This window comes from Peromyscus californicus, unplaced genomic scaffold (genome assembly GCF_007827085.1).
Source record: "Peromyscus californicus insignis strain IS unplaced genomic scaffold, ASM782708v3 Scaffold_15__1_contigs__length_86483966, whole genome shotgun sequence".
Taxonomy (NCBI): Eukaryota; Metazoa; Chordata; class Mammalia; order Rodentia; family Cricetidae; genus Peromyscus; species Peromyscus californicus.
Window position 1 is genome coordinate 60,917,833 of NW_026294447.1, and position 17,653 is coordinate 60,935,485.

Genomic DNA, 17,653 nt, shown 5'->3' on the forward strand with positions numbered 1-17,653 from the left:
CTCCATGAATGCTTCTGTAACATGGTAAATTTGAAAAATCATAAATTGGAATTGACTCAGCTCTCTGAGCACCTGATTGAGTTAAAACACTTGATCTGTTTCCTGTAGCAGTTTCTTGTTTTCTTCATTAAGTTACATCATGTGGTTCAATCCTTTAGGATTCAAGTGAAAGCCTTAATGTTTTGTTCCTTCCACTAGATGCTCCTAAAACTTGGCAGCACTGCGTGTCCTCTCATTTCCTTGTCTTTGTGTACATTACGTTTCAGCACACTTCACATGGAGACGGGAGGCAAGAAGTCACCTCCCGAACCGGGCGCTCTGGAGCTCGGTGTAGAAACTCAATAGCTTCCTGTGCAGATGAACAGCCTCACATCGGAAACTACAGACTGTTGAAGACAATCGGCAAGGGGAACTTTGCAAAAGTGAAATTGGCGAGACACATCCTCACAGGCAGAGAGGTAAATGCTTGTGCTTGCTTCTGCTGTGGTTTTGCTCTGTAACTGTTTAAGGACCAGGACGCATATTAACAACTGGGAATTCTGCTTTCCTTCTGCTGTAAATACACCAAGTGAATGACCTAACTTGAAAAATGAGTAAAGTTCTGCTCTTTTTCAGTGGAAAAATTAATAAAATTGTCTTGAATTGCATGTATGTCCTTCTGTATATAATCCCATAAGCTCACGGTGCTTGCAGATCAGTAGTTATCTGTATTTACAGGTTTATCCCATGGGTTTCCTTCCTTTTCTGAGGATTTCTGGTAGCCCATGCTTGCCAGGTTGTGCCGGAAGGCACATGCTTTCCCAGCTTTTGTGATCTTGGCTCTCGTGCATCCCTTATCATAGTGCATGGGTCGAAACCACAGAACTGACTTCCTCTTTGCCTCTTCTGCGGTTCAGACTTTCTTCTGTTTGACAGAGTTCTTGTATTAGGTCTCAGCACCTGCTGTCTGACTGTCGGACGTGCTCTTTACCCTTCTGGGTAGGGATTACTTGTGGGAAGTATTTGTTGACACACTCCTTACCCCAGGCTTTAGACTCCTTAAAAAACCCTGATACTGCTCTCACACAGCAGGGTTTATCTTACACTGAGTGACTGTCTTTTCTCCTCCACTCTGACAGTGAATGCTGTATGTAGGGAAGTGGTTGGTACTTGTTACAGGCATAATAAATGCTGGTCAGATGACTGTAATTGTGTGACTGAAAGGTGATTTTAAGAGAGATGTTCTGGCTAGGAGAGGTGGTACACTCCTTTAGTCCTAGCACTTGGGAGGCAGAAGCAGAGGTAGGCGGTTCTCTTGAGTTTGAGACCAGCCTGGTCTACAGAGTTCCAGGACAGCCAACAGTTGGTTACACAGAGAAACCCTGGCTCAAAAAAGCAAAAATAAATAAATAAGCAAAAGAAGGGGGGGGGACCCCAAACAGTAAGCCTTCAAAATACAACCAGTTCAGGAATACAGTGACTGTTGGTCCTTTAGAGACAATTATTCATTTGATCCATAACATTAAAATGCAGCCAAACAGCAACAGAACACAGCCCAGCAGAGTGCCTGCATTCACACAGAAGGTGCTGTTCTCCTCAGGGCACATGGCAGACCTCTAGCACTCGACTGGTTTTGAGAATACAGCCATGGAAAAGCAGTTCACACGAGCCATCTCCTTTTCCGTTGCTTCAGCTCTGGCTGGCTTCTAGGTAGAGCAGGCTGGCCTCAGTTTGCAGAGATCTACCCGCCTCTGCCTCCTGAGTGCCGAGATGAAAGTTGTGTGCCACCACACAAGCATGAGCCCTATTTGACAGGGCAGGTATTGTGTGGGGGCCATGCCCTGATTGGGTTTCTAGGGCAGGGTTCTTTGAGATGGGGATCTCTGAGTTCAGGGCCAGCCTGGTCTACAGAATGAGTCCAGGACAGCCAGAGCTACACAGAGAAACTGTCTCAAAAACAAAACAAAACAAAACAAAAAAACCCAAAAAACCCAAAACAAAACAAGCAAACAAAAAAGAGATGTGCTGCTGTATGCGTCACACTCTCCTGATGGATATGCCAGCACGACATGACAGTTATGCCATGGCATGGATGCATGCCCACAGCTCACTAGGGCTGGGGCTAAGGAGAACAAGCCCTGTGCCAGTTGTTCTGTCAGCAGGTAGTCGGTTTACTGCCACATGCCCTCTAGCTCTTCTAGGTTTTGTTTGTGCTGGAACTAGAAAAAGGTTGGGGAGCCATGTTCTATGCTAGCTAAAATCTTAAGACAGTAACAGAAAATTCGCCCTTCACAGTCTGTTTTAGTGACTCTGTTTCTTGTGGATATGTGGAGACTGAAAACAAGCTGAATAGGTGGCACTGTCCCTACTGTCCCTAAGTGGATCTTTCTTGAGATACCAGGTTAGTTCTCACCAGTCCCAGGTGTTTGCTCCAGTTTCCTGAGTTAGCAGAGGTAATGGGACAGACAGACAAATGGACAGTGTTTGCCAGAGTCTATCCACTGTGTTTACTTTTAGTGTAGTCTTTCTTCAGAAGGGTTTACCAGTGTGACCACAGTGGCTTAATTTAAGGTTTTCCTCAGTTTTCAAAACCTTCAGTCAAATACTTTACCTGGCAGGGGAGATACCATGATCACGAAGGTGGTTTTCCCAGGGCGAGGCTTATCCATTGCACTCCGGATGTGCTGACCCCTGCGATTTCCCCAAATGCGGGAAACTCGACTGCATAATTTGTGGTAGTGGGGGACTGCGTTCGCGCTCTCCCCTGAAAAAAAAAAAAGAAAAAAAAAAACCTTCAGTCAAAATGGTTTTTCTTTTTCTCCCTTTTATTATAGGTATGACCAGAATCATATATGTAAACATCATAAAAATTTATTATGTAGAAAGCAAAAGGGGGTTTTGTTTTTGTTTTTGTCAATTTCTCTATTCCAAGAGAATTCCCACAGGTTTTATATAGACAGTAACTTTTGGCTTAACAAAAAAAGAAACTCAGCCAGGCGATGGTGGTGCACGCCTTTAATCCCAGCACTTGGGAGGGAGAGCCAGGCAGATCTCTGTGGTCTGCAGAGCGAGATCCAGGACAGGCACCAAAACTACACAGAGAAACCCTGTCTCAAAAAACAAACAAACAAACAAACAAACAAACTTATGGACATAATAGTGATCTCTATTATATGACTATTTCAATAGTAATATTATTGTTGTTATAATTGATTGTGTGTGAGCAAGAGCATGCACAGCACTGCCCATGTGTAGAGATAAGAGGACAGTTCCCCCGGGCGGTGGTGGTGCATGCCTTTAATCCCAGCACTCAGGAGGCAGAGCCAGGCGGATCTCTGTGAGTTCGAGGAAAGGCACAAAGCTACACAGGGAAACCCTGTCTCAACCCCCGCTTCCAAAAAAAAGTAGGATAAAGTCATAGGAAAAAGCCTTGGGTCAGAGTGGGTGAATATTTCATATTGTAATTGACAGTGCTAAGATAATTTTGAAAAATCAGTTATCCTACCAAAAAAATGAATGTCTACTTTTGTCTGATTGTCTCAATCCATTTTTACTGATGTAACAGAATATCAGATAGTGTACCTTATTTTTAAAAAAAAATAATTTCTGATAGTTTGGGCGGTAGAGAAGTTCAAGATTGAGAGACTAGATTCCTTTTACAATGTCCTTCCATCCCACCCTAGGATGACAGCTGAGTCTATTTCTCAGTTATGGCTCAATTACCCCCTATAATATTCTCCTATTTAATGTTGTTACAATGGCAGTTAAATGTCAACATGGGTTTTGGGGGCGGGGTAGAGTGACACACAAACCTTGAAGTCACAACCTTGATGTTTGAAACCCTCAGGTTTATAACCAGATATTATAAACCAAAATACACTTTTTCATTATAATTATGTAAGTTTATTATATTATCTTCTATTTTTGTCATTTTTTTTGTGGGGGGAGGTTTGATACGGGGTCTCTTTTTTGGTTGTCCTGGAACTTGCTCTGTAGACCAGGCTGGCCCTGAATCACAAAGATCCGCCATCTTTTTTTTTTCCCACAAATATCTTTACTGTGAGACCTAATAGAAGTTTGCTAAGTTTTAATCTTCTCTGCATTGTTTTGGTTAAAATGGATGAAGAAATAAAAGGGAGGAGTGTGGGGCTGGAGAGATGGCTCAACGATTAAGAGCACTGACTGCGGGCTATTGAGATGGCTCAGAGGTTAAGAGCACTGCTTGTTCTTCCAAAGATCCTGAGTTCAGTTCCCAGCAACCACATGGTGGCTCACAACCATCTGTAATGAGATCTGGTGCCCTCTTCTGGCTTGCAGGGATATGTGCAGACAGAACGCTGTAGACATAGTAAATAAATAAATCTTTTTTAAAAAAAAAAAAAAAAGAGCACTGACTGCAGCCGGGCGGTGGTGGCGCACGCCTTTAATCCCAGCACTCGGGAGGCAGAGGCAGGCGGATCTCTGTGAGTTCGAGGCCAGCCTGGTCTACAAAGTGAGTTCCAGGAAAGGTGCAAAACTACAGAGAAACCCTGTCTCGAAAAACCAAAAAAAAAAAAAAAAAAAAAGCACTGACTGCTCTTCCAGAGGTCCTGAGTTCAATTTCCAGCAACAGGTGGAACAACCACCTGTAATGAGATCTGGTGCCCTCTTCTGGCCTGCAGGCATATATGCAGGCAAAACATTGTATACATAATAAATAAAGAAAAAGAAAAAAGAAAAGATTTAAAAAAAAGGGGGGGGTGAGTGCTGGAGGGCGGTGGTGGTGCATACCTTTAATCCCAGTACTTGGGAGGCATGGCAGGTTTATGTCTGAGGCCAGCCTGGTCTACAGAGTGAATTCCAGGACAGCCAAGGCTATGCAGAGAAACCCTGTCTCGAAAAACCAAAAAGGAAAAAAAAAAAAAAAAAAAAGAGGAACACCTTACGCTTTCAGATATTATGGATACTGTCTTTAATGCTATTCTAGAACTCAACATAGAGTTGTTTCTTAGGATGGAAGGAGTGATTAATTGAAATTTAATTAAAAACAACTATACAAAGACTGACAAAGTTAATACCTAGAATAATTTGCTTCAGTTGAATATAAGTAGTAGCAGATTTGGAAATGAGCAACAGAAGATTAAAGGAAAGGCCTTGTATAATCTATAATAATATATGTAACTAAAAGCTGAAACTGATACTATGCTTTTAGTGCATTCTGAAAGGACAGGGCAAAACCATGTTCTTTTTAAACATTTTTTTTCTCAAGATTTATTTATTTTCTTGTATGTGTATGAGTGTTTTTGCCTGCATGTATGTATGTGTACCACATGTTTGCCTGCTGCCTTCAGACGTCAGAAAAGAGGGTCAGATCCCCTGGAACTGGAATTATAGATGGTTATAAGCCACCATGTGGGTGCTGGGAATTGAACCCAGGTCCTCTGCAAGAGCAGCAAGTGTTTTTAACTGGCTGAGCCATCTCTCCATGCTGTAAACTCAGTTTTCAGATATAAGAAAATCACTCTTACACTCATAGGAGAATTGTTTTGTTTTTATGACTCTTTGAGCAAGAATGTTGGCTATGTAGCCCAGGCTAGCCTAGCATTCACTCTGTAATCCAGACTGGTCTCAGTGCTCTTCCTCCTTTAGCTTCTCAAGTGCCAGGATTACTGGCCTGTACTACTGCTTTAGTGTGTGGAAAATACATGTAGTGTAAGAGTTACAATTTTAACTGTTTTTTTTTTGTTTGTTTGTTTTGGTTTTTTCGAGACAAGGTTTCTCTGTGTAGCTTTGGAGCCTGTCTTGGATCTCTCTCTGTAGACCAAGCTGGCCTCGAACTCACAGAGATGGGCCTGGCTCTGCCTTTCTAGTGCTGGGATTAAAGACAGGTGCCGCCGCCACCGCCACCGCCACCACCACTACCACCACCACCCGGCAATTTTAACTGCTTTTAAGTTTACAATTTAGTGATAATATTTTTACTTACATTGTTGTGAAGCCATTACTACCATTCACTCCAGGACATAGTTCATGCTTATAAATTTATATACTTGATAAAAGTTATTTGCAAGAATCATCCCTCACAGTGCTCTGGCACTAATTTGCCTTTTTTTCCCTCAAGTCTAATTTAAAAAAAAAAAAAAATGCTGATTAATGTAGTTCCTGATCGTAGTGATGCAGTGGTGTTTTTTTATCCTAATTGCAAGGCTGAGATGTGTCTTGCAGAGAAAATGCCTGTGTTCAGGTAAGCACCCTGAGGCATGAGTGAGTTGTGGGCCATCAGTTCAACACTGACCAATAATATATAGTACCAATTGCCCCTGAAGAGGCCCTCAAATATAAAAACCATGACTTGGGAGGCTGAGGCAGGAGGATCATTAGTTAAAGGCCAGCTTGAGCTACAGGTGATGTTCGATTGACCCGTTGTGTCAGAGAAGTGAGCTGCATCTGATCAGCACCCAATCGTTAACCAAACAGCCACATTATGGCTGCAGGAAAACTTTGCATTTAGTAATTGTACTTAATTTTGTATGTAAAGTGTTTAGTTTTACTGCCAAAAAAAATTACACCATGGTTTCAGATCTATTCAAATTTTAGTAGTCTAAGACGTCCACAACCATTTTTTAAATTACTTTATCTGAAATAGTCTGCTTGCTTTAGTGCTTTTTTCTACTTTTAGACATTGTCTGTTGGCCTTTTAAAGTTGCTGTTCACTTAGCCGAATGTCTGTTTTGAATACATAAATGCTGTTGAGATCATGTAGTATTTACTGTGTACCCTGCTGCTTTTTTTCTTCTTTTTCCTTTTCTTTTTTTCCTTTTTTTCTTTTCCTGAGTCAGGGTTTCTCTGTGTAGACTCGGCTGTCCTGGAACTTTTTCTGTAAACCAGGTTAACCTTAAATTCAGAAATCTTCCTGTCTCTACCTCCCCAGTGCTAGGATTAAAGGCTTGCTCTACCATTTGAAGCTGGCTTTTTTTTTTTCCTGTGACATTCTTGCATGCTGTTGTATTGTATTGTAATTGGAAAGCTTTTTTTTTCTTGTATATGAATTAGTGTTTAATGTGCATGTGTGTATGTGCACCATGAGTGTGCCTGGTGCTTACAGAGGTCAGAATAGGGTTTGGATCCTCAGGATCTGGTTTGGACGGTTGTAGGTCACCATGTAGATGTTGGAACTGAGTCCTCTGCAAGAGCATCAAGTGCTCTTAACTGCTTTGCCGTCTCTTCAGCCTCATAAGTTTTATTTTGTAACCAACTACTGTCATTGTTTGCATCCACCATGGACTAAAAGGTATGCCCTCAAACTTCTTTTTTTTTTTTTTTTTTTTTTTTTTTGGTTTTGCAAGGCATGTTTTCTCTGTGTAGACTCCGCTGTCCTGGAACTTACTCTGTAGACCAGGCTGGCCTCGAACTCAGAGATCCACCTGCCTCAGCCTCCGAGTGCTGGGATTAAAGGTGTGCGCCACCACTGCCCAGCTTGTCCTTAAACTCATATGTTGAAGTCCTGGTCTATAGCATGACTATATTTGGTAATAGGGTCTTCATAGACGTTTAAGTGAGCCTTAATCTCTCCTCACCTAGTGAACCTACAAGGCTTATTCTGTACCACACTCCTCCACCCAAAACCTTGAGAATGAGTGGTAGTCTCCACCTTCCTGGTAACACCCACAATAATCACCCATAGTCATTCTTTCTTGGTGATCTCAAGGTCCTGCTTGGATGCTGCACCCCCCCCCCCCTTCCAGGCTCTAGATCTGGTCCCAGGTTAATTTGGTGATTGAGTCAACACAGCTTAGAGGAAGGTTTAATTGCTGTGTATATATGTTAAATGATTATCTTTAACTCACAACAGCTTTGATGACTTTTCTATAATTTAGTGGAGCTGTATACACCGTATTTGATCTTTTTTTTTTTTTTTCTGGAGCTGAGGACCGAACCCAGGGCCTTGTGATTGCTAGGCAAGCACTCTACCACTGAGCTAAATCCCCAACCCCGTATTTGACCTTTTTGGAAAGCAGTTCCTGCCTGGAGTGATGGTTTAGCAGTTAAGAGCAGTGACTGTTTTTTGCAGAGGTTCGGTTCCTGACACCCAGGTAACAGCTCAAAACTGTCTGTAACTCTAGTTCAGTGCTGTTTTCTGGCCTCCCTGGTTACCAGGTACACCCATGGTACACTTACATACATGCAGGCAAAACACTTAGATACCTAAAATAAAAATAAAATAAACATTGCCTGGGCGTTGATGGTGCACACCTTTAATCCTAGCACTCAGGAGGCAGAGGCAGGCAGATGTCTGAGTTCAAGGACAGCTAGGGCTATACAGAGAACCCCTGTCTCAAAAAACCCAAAACCAAAAATTAACCCCACAAACAAACAAAATAAAAGCAGTATTCCTGAGTGTGAACTATGTAAGAACAGAAGCAGGATAGAATTGTTGTTTATAAATGGAGGAAGCTAGCAGTTGTAAAGAGCAGCTAGAAACCAGCTTTTCAGAAACTCAGAGGGAAGAAAATGGGGAAAGGCCTCAACACTGCCGGATTTGGCCTGAGAATGACATTGAGCGATGACCAGAAAAGAAAGATTTCTTTGGAGTTGGGGTTTCTAAATATATCATTTAAAATTGCTTATGAAAGTAAGGTTTTGGGGCTGGAGAGGTGGCTCAGCGGTTAAAAGCACTGGCTGCTCTTCCAGAGGACCAGGGTTCAATTCCCAGCACCCCCATGACAGCTCATACCTGTCTATAACTCCAGGTCCAGTGGATCCAACACTCTTACACAGACGTACGTGCAGGCAAAACACCAATCCACATAAAATTAAAAATAAATCATAAAAAAGGAAAGAAAAATAAAGATTGAAGAAAATTAATTCTACCTTGAAATACTGTAAATTTTTATGAGTGACATTGTAATCTGTTAAAATGCTGGAGACAGTGTTTTTGCATTGACCTATCTCCATTTTTAATGTATCTCTGGTTGCTAATTATGAGTGTTCAAGGCCTTAGATTAGCTCAACAAATGTAAGTACCATGCTGTGTGTGACAAAACTTTTCCTGGAGAAACATTTACAGAAAAATTTGACTCATGACAGACCGAAGTGCATATACCACCAAAAGCCAACTTGGTGAGCTAACTGTAAGTTTTCTCGGTGTTACTTACAAGAATATGGGTGAGGGGTCACATACAGGAACAGAAATGACTCAAAGACAGCTGTGTCACTAAAGCCACCCCAGCTGGGGTGACAGCTCACAGGCTGGGAACCTGGAGCACACTGCACAGCCTGCAGGCGCTCACCAGGTCTGAGAGTGCCCTTCCCAGGTGCCTCAGTTTGTTTAAACTGCTTCTTCAGGAGCTCCATTGGTTTCTGCTGCTTCAGGAGCTAGCTGGTCTAGCTTCAGAGTCTTCTTTGCAGCTAAATTCCGTTTATCTGAGAGGGACTCCCAGGTTTTATGGCTTCACCTGACAAGGAAGGGCCTAGTGAATCTGGTCAGTTTTCGGGACTCCTGAACCTATTGTGAGTTGTTAATCTTCCTGCTGAAGGAACTTCATTGCAGGATGGAATGTTTCAATCTCAGAGGAAACTGTTATGCAACACCTGTCCAACCTCGTCCAACTTGGGCTATAAAGATGAATAAATAGTTTGGCACCTCCCAGGTGAGATATGTATAGGCAATGTTTGACTATCCTACCAGCAAATACTTTTTTTCTCTTATTTAGTGCAGTTTCCACTTAAATTTATATTTTTCAAATATGGAACTAGTATTTTGACTTTTTTCCGGTGCTTCCACATACATTCTATACTTTTTTCTCAATTCTGAGTTGCTTTGAAGCAGTCAGAGTCATTGCTACAATGTTTCTTCTTTCTTGGTCCTGGAGGCCAACAAGTTCATAGAGAATCAGTAATTGGAGCAGGTAGAAGTTTTAGACCAAGTAAAGTTTTTTAAAATAATACAGTGTTGGGCTGACGAGATGGCTCTCCATGGGTAAAGGTTCCTACAGCTTAGCCTCCTCAGATGACTTGAATTTAATCCTTGGAACCCACATAGTGGAAAGAGAGAATTGACTTCAGAAGGTTGTCATCTGTGGCATGCATGTGTGCACACACTAAATAAATAAATAAATAGTTTTTGTTTTTCAAGACAGAATTTCTCTGTGTAGCCCTGGCTGTCCTGCAACTCATTATTTTTTTTTATTTTTTTTTTTTGGTTTTTCGAGACAGGGTTTCTCTGTGTAGCTTTGCGCCTTTCCTGGATCTCTCTCTGTAGACCAGGCTGGCCTTGAACTCAAAAAGATCCACCTGCCTCTGCCTCCCAAGTGCTGGGATTAAAGGCGTACGTCACCACCACCCAGCTCTGCAACTCATTCTTTAGACCCAGGCTGGCCTCGAACCTAGAGCTCTGCCTGCCTCTGCATCCCTAGTGCTGGGATTAAAGGCATGTGCCACCACTCCCCAGTAAAAATAAATATTAAAAGTAATTTTTATACTAATACTATTAAAACTTATCATTTTCACACAAATGGAAAGTGGATTTTCCAGAGGCCATGTGATCAAACATATCACAACAGAGGAAGTATAGATCCAGAAGCTGGTGCACACCTTTGATCCCAGCACTTTGGAGGCAGAGGCAGGCAGATTTTTGTGCGTTCAAAGCCAGCCTGGTCTATATAGTGAGTTATAGGCTAGCCAGAGCTACACAGCGACACTTTGTCTTAAAAATAAAAAAGAATTTTGGGGCTGGAGATATGGCTCAGGGATTAAGAGCACTGGTTGTTCTTCCAGAGGACCCCGGTTCAATTCCCAGTATCCACATGGCAGCTCACAACTGTCTGTAACTCCAGTTCCAGGAGACCTGACGCCCTCACGCAGACATTCATGCAGGCCAAACACCAATGCACATCAGCACTCAGGAGGCAGAGGCAGGCAGATCTCTGTGAGTTTGAGGCTAGTCTGGTCTGCAGAGCGAGATCCAGGACAGGCTCCAAAGCTACACAGAGAAACCCTGTCTTGAAAAACCAAAATAAATAAATAAAATAAAATAAAAATGAAAAGAATTTCATTAGGGATGTTATGGTACCATGATGGGTGTATTGTTATTTTGTAATGAATAGGTAGATGGTTTTTTTTTTTTTTTTTTTCCTGTTTTCATTCGTGATGTGGTAAATATTGACAGAGCCCACACTTGGGTCATCTGTAATCCTTAAGGATGTGAAAGCACCAAGTATGGGAACCATTGGCATGGAGATTCTCCAAGCTCATGTCCTAGACTTTGGCTGCATATGCTTTCTTCAGTGGGTTTATGAGCTGTGACTTCTACAGAATGCTCAGTGGGAAATGGGCTCCTGCATCTTACAGGGCAGTCTGTTGCCTGATCTGTAACTTCAGTGGAAAGCTGAATTCAGTTCATACTGTAGTCATAGCTAAGCCTTTTCTTCTTAAGTTGCCCTCCACTTCTCAACACTTGACACACATAATCTGTAGAACTTTTTAAAATAATTTTTACTTTTTTTTTTTTTTTAAGATTTATTTACTTATTATGCATACAGTGTTCTGCCTGCATGTGTCCCTGCAGGCCAGAAGAGGGCACCAGATCCCATTACAGATGGTTGTGAGCCACCATGTGGTTGCTGGGAATTGAACTCAGGACCTCTGGAAGAGCAGTCAGTGTTCTTAACCTCTGAGCCATCTCTCCAGCCCTTAAAATAATTTTTAATTCTTCCTGTCCCTTTTTGTTGTTGGGGATCAAACCCAGTGGCTCGTGCGTGGTATGAAAATGCTCTTATACTGTTCTATACTCCCAGCCATCTTAATGCAACAGATGATGAGCTTACCAGGTGAGGATACACATTCATCCATTTGTTAAATATTAATGAAACTGACCCCTTTCATTTTTAAGTAAGACATACATATTAAAAGAAGCTGTAGTTTCTCCCTGTATTCTAATGGCTTTTTAAAAACTACCGTTTGCTGTATACTCTTTCTGAACAAAGGTTGCCAGGTGACACATTTATTATTGCCTCTGTATATGTTTCCCATGGTTAGCCCACAGATTGACCTGGAGTTTTCTTTAACCGTGTGAGGGACTTTTTCATTGTTATTTGTGTTGATCCCTGATGTGGTACCCAGACTGGTCTTGCAGTCTTCTTACCTTAAGTCTCCTTGGTATCAGAAGTACAGATGCACGCCACCACACCAGGCCTTCTGTTTTTGGGTGGGTTCTTTTGTTGTTGTTTTCAGATTTAGTACCAACTTATTTCAATACTTATTGAAAGCTCTGTGTGCAAGATACAAAGGGTATTTTAGGCTAAATATTCCTTTCAAGTTTTTGCCCTAGAATTCCAAAGTTTGCTGAAATTAGTCTCGGTAAATAGCAAAGTGGGGATGGGGGTATAGGTCAGTAGCAGAACACTCCTGTAGCATGAATGAGACTCTGTCTAGCCAGCACTACCACCCCTCATCTAAAGCGAAGAGATCTGCTACACTGTGTAAGTTTTGAAGTGTATTCATTCTATAATACTTTGAAGGAAGGATAGAGGAGATTATTTCACCCTCCTCTATGTAAGTAACAAATATAAAATGTCATAATAAAACCATTTGCATGAGGTCAGTCTCTTCTTAATCACATAGTCTTAGGAAGTTCTAATTGCTTTGTTATAACCAGATGAGATTTGCTTTTTTGATTGCTTTTTAACAGTGCCATATGCATGAGAATTTACAAAACTCTTACTGTTTAGTCTATAATTAGCAAGTTCTGAAAAATCTGTAAATACTTTTTTTCCCCTTAGGTTGCAATAAAAATAATTGACAAAACTCAGTTGAATCCAACAAGTCTACAAAAGGTATGTTGATCTAGTATTTACTGTTTATTTTAAAATTTTATTTTAAATTTTTGTTTTAATTGCTATATAATTTACTTCTAATTGTTGGTTTTTTTTAAAACTTTATTTAATGTGCATTGGTGTTTTGCCTGCATGTATGTATAAGGATGTTAGATCCCCTGGAACTGTGGTTATAAACAGTTGTCAGCTGCCATGTGGTTGCTGGGCATTGAACCTGGGTCCTCTGAAAGAACAGTCAGTCCTCTTAACCACCCCACCCCCACGCTCACCCCCCACCCCACCCCACCCCGAGCCATCTCTCCAACCCCATTAAATGTCTTAGCTATTAGTAGTTAGTGCAACAAAGCTTTCAGTTCCTCCAGTGGATGTAGCTTGCTGGGCATGATAATGGTGCATGCCTGTAACCCCAGCACTTGGAAGACAGAGGCAGAAACTCTCCCCCCAAGTTTAAGGCCAACCTAAGCTTTCTAGTTAGGCATTTCCCTCCTTCCTCAAAGAAACTTAAATGGAATATTTCATAAAAATAGTTGGGTTAACTTCAATTGAGGGCCATCATTTTAAATGTTCGACTAATGTAGAATTAAAAAAAAAATACGATGGCCGGGCGGTGGTAGTGCACACCTTTCATCCCAGCACTCGGGAGGCAGAGCCAGGCGAATCTTTGTGAGTTCGAGTCCAGCCTGGTGTACAAAGTGAGATCCAGGACAGGCTCCAAAGCTACACAGAGAAACCCTGTCTCAAAAAGAAAAAAAAAAAAAAGAAAAAGAAAAAGAAAACAAAAACAAAAAAAAATACGAAAATATTTTCATTTGAGACATACACTTTTTCTTGACCCAGCTACTTGTGAGACTGCTGGAGAAAGGAAATTGCTTGAGCCTAAGCATCTTTGAGACTGTACTAAGCAGTTTAGCAATACTTCCATCTTTTTTTTTTTAATTTCTTGAGATTATAATTACAACATTTCTCCCTTACCTTTCCTTCCCTCCACGCCCTCCCATAAACCCCTCTGTGCTTTCCTTCAAGTTTATGGCTTCTTTTTTTTCACCAATTGTTATTGTATGCATATATGCATGTGTATATATATTCCTAACTATTATCTGTTCAGCACATATAATGCCATTTGTAATAATTTTTTAGGGCTGACCATACAGCACTGGACAACCAACGTGTATGCCTTTCCCTGGGGAAGACTATCTCTCCTCTCAGCATTCCTCAGTTGTCTGTAGTTTTGTGTAGGACTGAGGCTTCATGGTCTTTTCTCTGGTTTGGCATATTTATTGGTGTCCTCCTTGTTCAGCTCATGTTTGAGCAGTCATGTTGGTGAGACTTTATGGGTGTAGCTTCTGATGTTACTAGGAAACAGTCTCACAGCAAATCCTCTGATCCTCTGTCTCTTACAATCTGCCCACACTTCCAAAATGTTTGAGACTTAGGTAAAGGGCTGATGGGGGTTTTTTTGGCATTTGTTTGTTTGTTTTTGTTTTTGTTTTTAGAGACATTGTTTCTCTGTGTAACAGTCCTGGCTGTCCTGGAACTTACCCTGTAGATCAGGCTGACCTCAAACTGACAGAGATCTGCCTGCCTCTGCCTCCCGAGTGCTGGGATTAAAGGTGAGTGCCACCACCACCCAGCAGGACTGTTGTTCTTCATAGGCAATGCTCCATTTTAAAATATATACATATTGTTAGCATTTGGCTTGGTTAAACTCTTTGGGTTTTTTGTTTTGTTTTGTTTTGTTTGTTTTTTTTCTCTGTGTAACAACTTTGGCTGTTCTTTGTAGACAGAGAGATCCACCTGCCTCTGTCTCCCAAGTGTTGGGATTAAAGTCACCATCACTACCTGGCTCTGCTTTGGCTCTTTAAAACTTTATTATCGTTGTGAGTGCATATTGTACCTGTGTTGAGTGCCATGGCACATCTGCAGAGGTCACTGGACAACTGCATGGAGTTGACTCTCTCCTTCTACCTTTTTATGTGGGTTCTGGAGGTAAATTCAGGTTGTCTGGGTTACATAGCAAGTTCTTTTACCCACTGAGCCATCCCATCCTGCTTATGTGTCTTAACTGAATATCTGGCTTGACCATGAGCAAGTCACTAAACTTTTCAGTTTTAGGTCCTTCATTTTTTTTTGTGTTTTTTGTTTTGTTTTTTGAGACAAGGTCTCACTGTGTATCCTTGACTGGCCTGCAGTTTGCTATATAGATCAGGCTGGCCTCAAACTCATAGAGATCTGCCTTGCTCTCCCTCCTGAGAGCTAGGATTAAAAGTGCCCAATAGGTTTTCATCTTTAAGATAGAGATAATTTGATTCAGCATTGGTGGTGTGGCCCTGTAGTGTTAACTACTAGTGATGCTGACACAGGAGACTCTCTTGAGCCCAGATATTGGAGACTCACCTAGGCGACCTATCAAGACCTCTCTTTAGCAAAGTGATTGTTATCTAATATTATTTCACCATCTCAAAGTGGATGTATTAATGAAACAGTGCGTATACAAGAGCTTTGTAAACCTCAAACTCTACAGTTGTAAGTTACTTTGGTATATGTAGTGCACAGTTTAATTACTACTGTATTCCTAATGGTGAGTTTTTAATCCTGATTTTTTTTTTTTTTTTGAGTCCTATATCTTATTTAGAGAGGATCAGGGAGGGGGGAGGAGGTAGACTTTATCTGTACTATAAATAGTATTTAAATATTACGCAAACAGATCCCAGTCCTTGGTTCTAAAGTATGAATTCTGTTTGCTTGCTTGCTTTCTCTTCTCCCTCCCTCCTTCTTTTCCTTTTTTTCTGACAAGGTCTGACTAAGTAACCCTGGCTGGCCTCAAACTCACTTAGAGGTGCCTGCCTTTGTCTACTGAGTGCTAGGATTAAAGGCATGTTGCCATTATGCCCCTAACCTGTTTGCTTAGATTTTCATATCTAAGACTTAATGCTAATAAACTAGGAAATACTATAATTTGGTATTCAGAAATTAATTATAAAATTTACTAAGGACTCTTAATTCTGTATTTTATGGTACTACAAACTATTTACGGTTCCTGTGAACCTAGCGATAGTTGGGATTTTACCTGTTTTGCAGGCGTTTTAGCATAGCTTTTCCAGGTTGGCTGTAATTTCACCTTGCTCCCTGATTGCTTGCTTTAGTTTTTCATTTTACTGGTTCATTGCTTATTTTTTACTATAAGGTACTGTTGCTACAGCATTGAGTTACTACAATGTGTGATTTCTTAGTACCCTGTACGTTTAGCCCAATAGTGTGATTATGCATTTTTGCACTGGCATCAATTTTTGTTTACAATAATCTAATAGTTAAAACTTCATAATTTGTGGTGTAGTGTTGGTTTTGTTTTGTTTTGTTTTGTTTTAAACCCTGTTCTTTGGGGGCTGCTACTCAGCTCTGAAATGAATACACAGAGTCTTATTCTTTCTTATGAATGTCCAGCCTTAGCTTCTAGTTTCTAGCCAGCTTTTCTTAAATTATTCTGTCTACCTTTTGCCTCTGGGTTTTTATCTTTCTCTAGTCTATATACCATTTTTCTTACTCCATGGCTTGCTGTGTAACTGGGTGGCTGACCCCTAGTGTCTTCTCTCCTTCTTCTTCTTCTTCTTGCTCCTCCATTCCTCTTTTTCTCCTATTGATTCTCTCTGCTTGGCAGCCCCACCTATTCCTCTCCTGCCTAGCTATTGGCCATTCAGCTCTCCCCCTCCCCCCCCACTCCCAGGGTTTCTATGTGTAGTTTTGGTGCCTGTCCTGGATCTTGCTCTGTAGACCAGACTGGCCTCCAACTCACAGAAATCCGCCTGGCTCTTCTTCCCGAGTGGTGGGATTAAAGGCGTGTGCCACTGCCACCCAGCAATAAATCTTAAAAAAAGAAAAGAAGCAGCTAGTCATAAAGCTAGGTGTGCTAGTGTGTAGTCAGAAGGTTTCTCCAGTCCCACCAGGCCCCCTGCAGTCTCGTGTCCCGCTTATAAAATAATCACTCAGAGACTTAATATTAGCTCAGGCTTGTTACTGACTAGCTCTTACACTTAAATTAACCCATAATTCTTTTATGTTTAGTGACGTGGCTTGGTACCTTTTCTCAGTTAGACATTCTCATCTTGCTTCCTCTGCATCTGGCTGGTGACTCATGACTCTGCCCTTCCTCTTCCCAGCATTCTTCTTGTCTGCTCGCCCCACCTATACTTCCTGCCTGGCTACTGGCCAATCAGTGTTTTATTTATCAACCAATCAGAGCAACACATATTCACAGCATACAGAAAGACATCCCACAGCAGTAGTGTGTTTGTAAGTCCTACAGACAGGTGGCTCTTTGCTTGACAAGTTCCGGCCAGTAAGAGATGACTACAAATAAATGAGTGAATGAATGAATGATAGATCTGGCTATCCGAGTCTGCTTTGCAAGTTCTAGGCCCGTAAGAGACCCTGACTATAAACAGACAAATAATAGAGTGAATGACATCTGAGGAATGACATCAAGGTTGTCCTCTGACTTTCACACTAACATTTACTCCACATACAGAGATCATAATTCATTTTTTTTTTTTTTTTTTTTTTTTTTTTTTTTTTTTTTTGGTTTTTCGAGACAGGGTTTCTCTGTGTAGCTTTGCGCCTTTCCTGGGACTCACGTGGTAGCCCAGGCTGGCCTCGAACTCACAGAGATCCGCCTGGCTCTGCCTCCCGAGTGCTGGGATTAAAGGCGTGCGCCACCACCGCCCGGCTCATAATTCATTTTTAAACAAAAAAAATACTTACCTTTTCAAAGTTACTAGACTTTATCCATTCATTCAGTCATGTTATTTATTGAGACAGGGTTTCTGTCCATCACCCCAGCTATCCTGGAACTCACTATGTCATTTAGG

General features: G+C 41.4%; 1 protein-coding gene and 1 non-coding gene across 7 annotated transcripts in view; both read left to right on the top strand.

Moving 5' to 3' along the window:
• The window catches only part of Mark3 (microtubule affinity regulating kinase 3), a 96,611-nt gene that overhangs the window by 20,269 nt on the left and 58,689 nt on the right, over positions 1 to 17,653 (top strand). For all 6 annotated transcript variants that reach the window (XM_052739069.1, XM_052739067.1, XM_052739072.1 and 3 more), the window contains exons 2-3: positions 267 to 458; positions 12,738 to 12,791. In XM_052739069.1, the coding sequence (XP_052595029.1) occupies positions 267 to 458; positions 12,738 to 12,791 (246 nt within the window). The remainder of the gene's footprint in view (positions 1 to 266; positions 459 to 12,737; positions 12,792 to 17,653) is intronic.
• On the top strand, positions 2,582 to 2,746 carry LOC128111381 (U1 spliceosomal RNA). The gene has a single exon (XR_008218624.1). It is a non-coding gene; the product is annotated as a U1 spliceosomal RNA (small nuclear RNA).